This window comes from Loxodonta africana, chromosome 7, assembly GCF_030014295.1.
Source record: "Loxodonta africana isolate mLoxAfr1 chromosome 7, mLoxAfr1.hap2, whole genome shotgun sequence".
Lineage (NCBI taxonomy): Eukaryota > Metazoa > Chordata > Mammalia > Proboscidea > Elephantidae > Loxodonta > Loxodonta africana.
In genome coordinates, this window is record NC_087348.1 from 84,173,023 (window position 1) to 84,174,836 (window position 1,814).

The 1,814-nt window shown below is 38.4% G+C and overlaps 1 protein-coding gene across 1 annotated transcript; it reads right to left on the bottom strand.

The window, feature by feature from the left end:
• Positions 1-634: 634 nt before the first annotated feature.
• LOC100658528 (olfactory receptor 52A5-like) lies at positions 635-1,582 on the bottom strand. Its single transcript, XM_003421448.3, has one exon. The coding sequence runs from the start codon at positions 1,580-1,582 to the stop codon at positions 635-637; it is 948 nt and encodes a 315-aa protein (XP_003421496.1).
• Between the last annotated feature and the right edge of the window lie 232 nt (positions 1,583-1,814).

The following is a 1,814-nucleotide window of genomic DNA, read 5'->3' on the forward strand; positions in this document are numbered from 1 at the left end:
AAAGCAATACAACCAGCCACTACATAATACACATTTTTCAAGAACACAGAAAACAGACCTTATACTTCACCATAAGACAATTCTTAACATATTTTAAAGAATATGCTCTACCACAATGTAATTAAACTAGAATTCAATTATAAAAGTTTATATAAAAATCCTCAACAATTTGAATATCGAACATTCCACATCTCATAATCCCAAGAGTTACTGAAAATATCACAATGAAAATTAAACATGTTGCAAAAAAAATAGGAGTAAATTACTTTTTCCAACAAAAGTGATATTTAAAGAGAAACCCATAATTTAAATTCACATATTTCAAAAAAAGAATGCTTGAAATCAATGACATAAGTATATTATAAAGAAGTTCAACTGCAAAAAATTTTTAAAAATAAAAGGAAAGAAATGATAAAGATAAAATTAGAAAAACAAACGGAGTGACTATATATAGATATAGTATCCAACTTAACCTGAATACATTTTATATCATACTAGATAGAGTTGTGAAAAAAAATTGCCCTTTCGATTGAGCATAGTGATTGGGAGTCCCCAGTAATAAGCACAGAGTCTAACTAATCTCCATCTTTAGGAAGTAAATATATCCTCTCCACGGCCATAAACATTTCATAGATTACTGGGACTTATGATTCAAAAGAAAAATCTGGGCCACCCACTTGAAGATTACTTTATTTTTTACACCGTAGACAATAGGGTTGAGTGCATGTGGCACAAGCAGGTAGATGGTAGACAGAAGAATGTGGGTAGAGGGGGCAACATGTCCAAAACGGTGGCTGAAAAATGAGAAGAAAGCAAGAATATAAAACTCAAGGAAGACAAAAATATGAGCTGTGCATGTGTTAAAAGCTCTGAGTCGTGCCTTCTTTTGGTTTAGATGAAAAACAGCCTGGAAAATCAGGATGTAGGATATGAGAATGAAAATCATGTCAAACCCCAGAATTGTAAAACCAACAAAGAGACCACATATTTTATTGACTCGAATGTCTTCTGCAGCCAGCTTGACCACAGCCATGTGCTCACAGTAAGTATGAGCAATAACAGTGGATTGGAAAAGATGCAGTCTATTGATTAGAATAGGTAATAGGCCAACAAGCACTGTTGCCCTGATGGCCACCACCAACAACATCCAAACCAGGATGGAAGGTGTAAGGATAGATGTGTATCTCAGCGGGTCACAGATGGCAACATAGCGGTCAAAGGCCATGGCCAACAGGATACCAGATTCCATGCACTGCAAGGCGTGGATGAAGAAGAGCTGGGCTAGACAGGCATCAAAGGCCATGGAACGAGAGCCAAACCAGAAGATGGCCAACATCTTGGGAGTAATGGCTAAACAGAGCCCCACATCAGTGGCAGCCAGCACTGCCAGCAGGATGTATATAGGCTGATGCAGGCTGTGTTCTTCAGGAATGATGACCAGCAAAATGATGTTTCCCAGAAGAGCCACCAGGCACACTGCAAAGAAGGAAAACCCAATCCAAAACTGCACATGCTCTAGTCCAGGGATGCCAGTTAGAGTCACTGTTCTGGGGTCCAGATATGACAAGTTGAAGGTTGCCATGGAGGGTTAGGGATATCTCATCTCACCAGTGATTTTGAAACCTGCAAAAGGAAACCTTGAATGGGAAATAAAAAGACCATAGCCCTCACTATCATTCAAATATATTGAACATTCAACAAATAAGCTCAATGCTTTGGATGGTAACTTGGACAGGTGATCCTGAGGGCCTACACTACACGTCAGGGTAGTACATGGAAACAGTTTTGCAAAACCTTTATTAGAGCCATTTTTG

What these genes read in the sequence shown, in the direction of transcription:
- LOC100658528 (XM_003421448.3), bottom strand. Translation starts at nt 1,582, where the DNA reads ATGGCAACCTTCAACTTGTCATATCTGGACCCCAGAACAGTGACTCTA.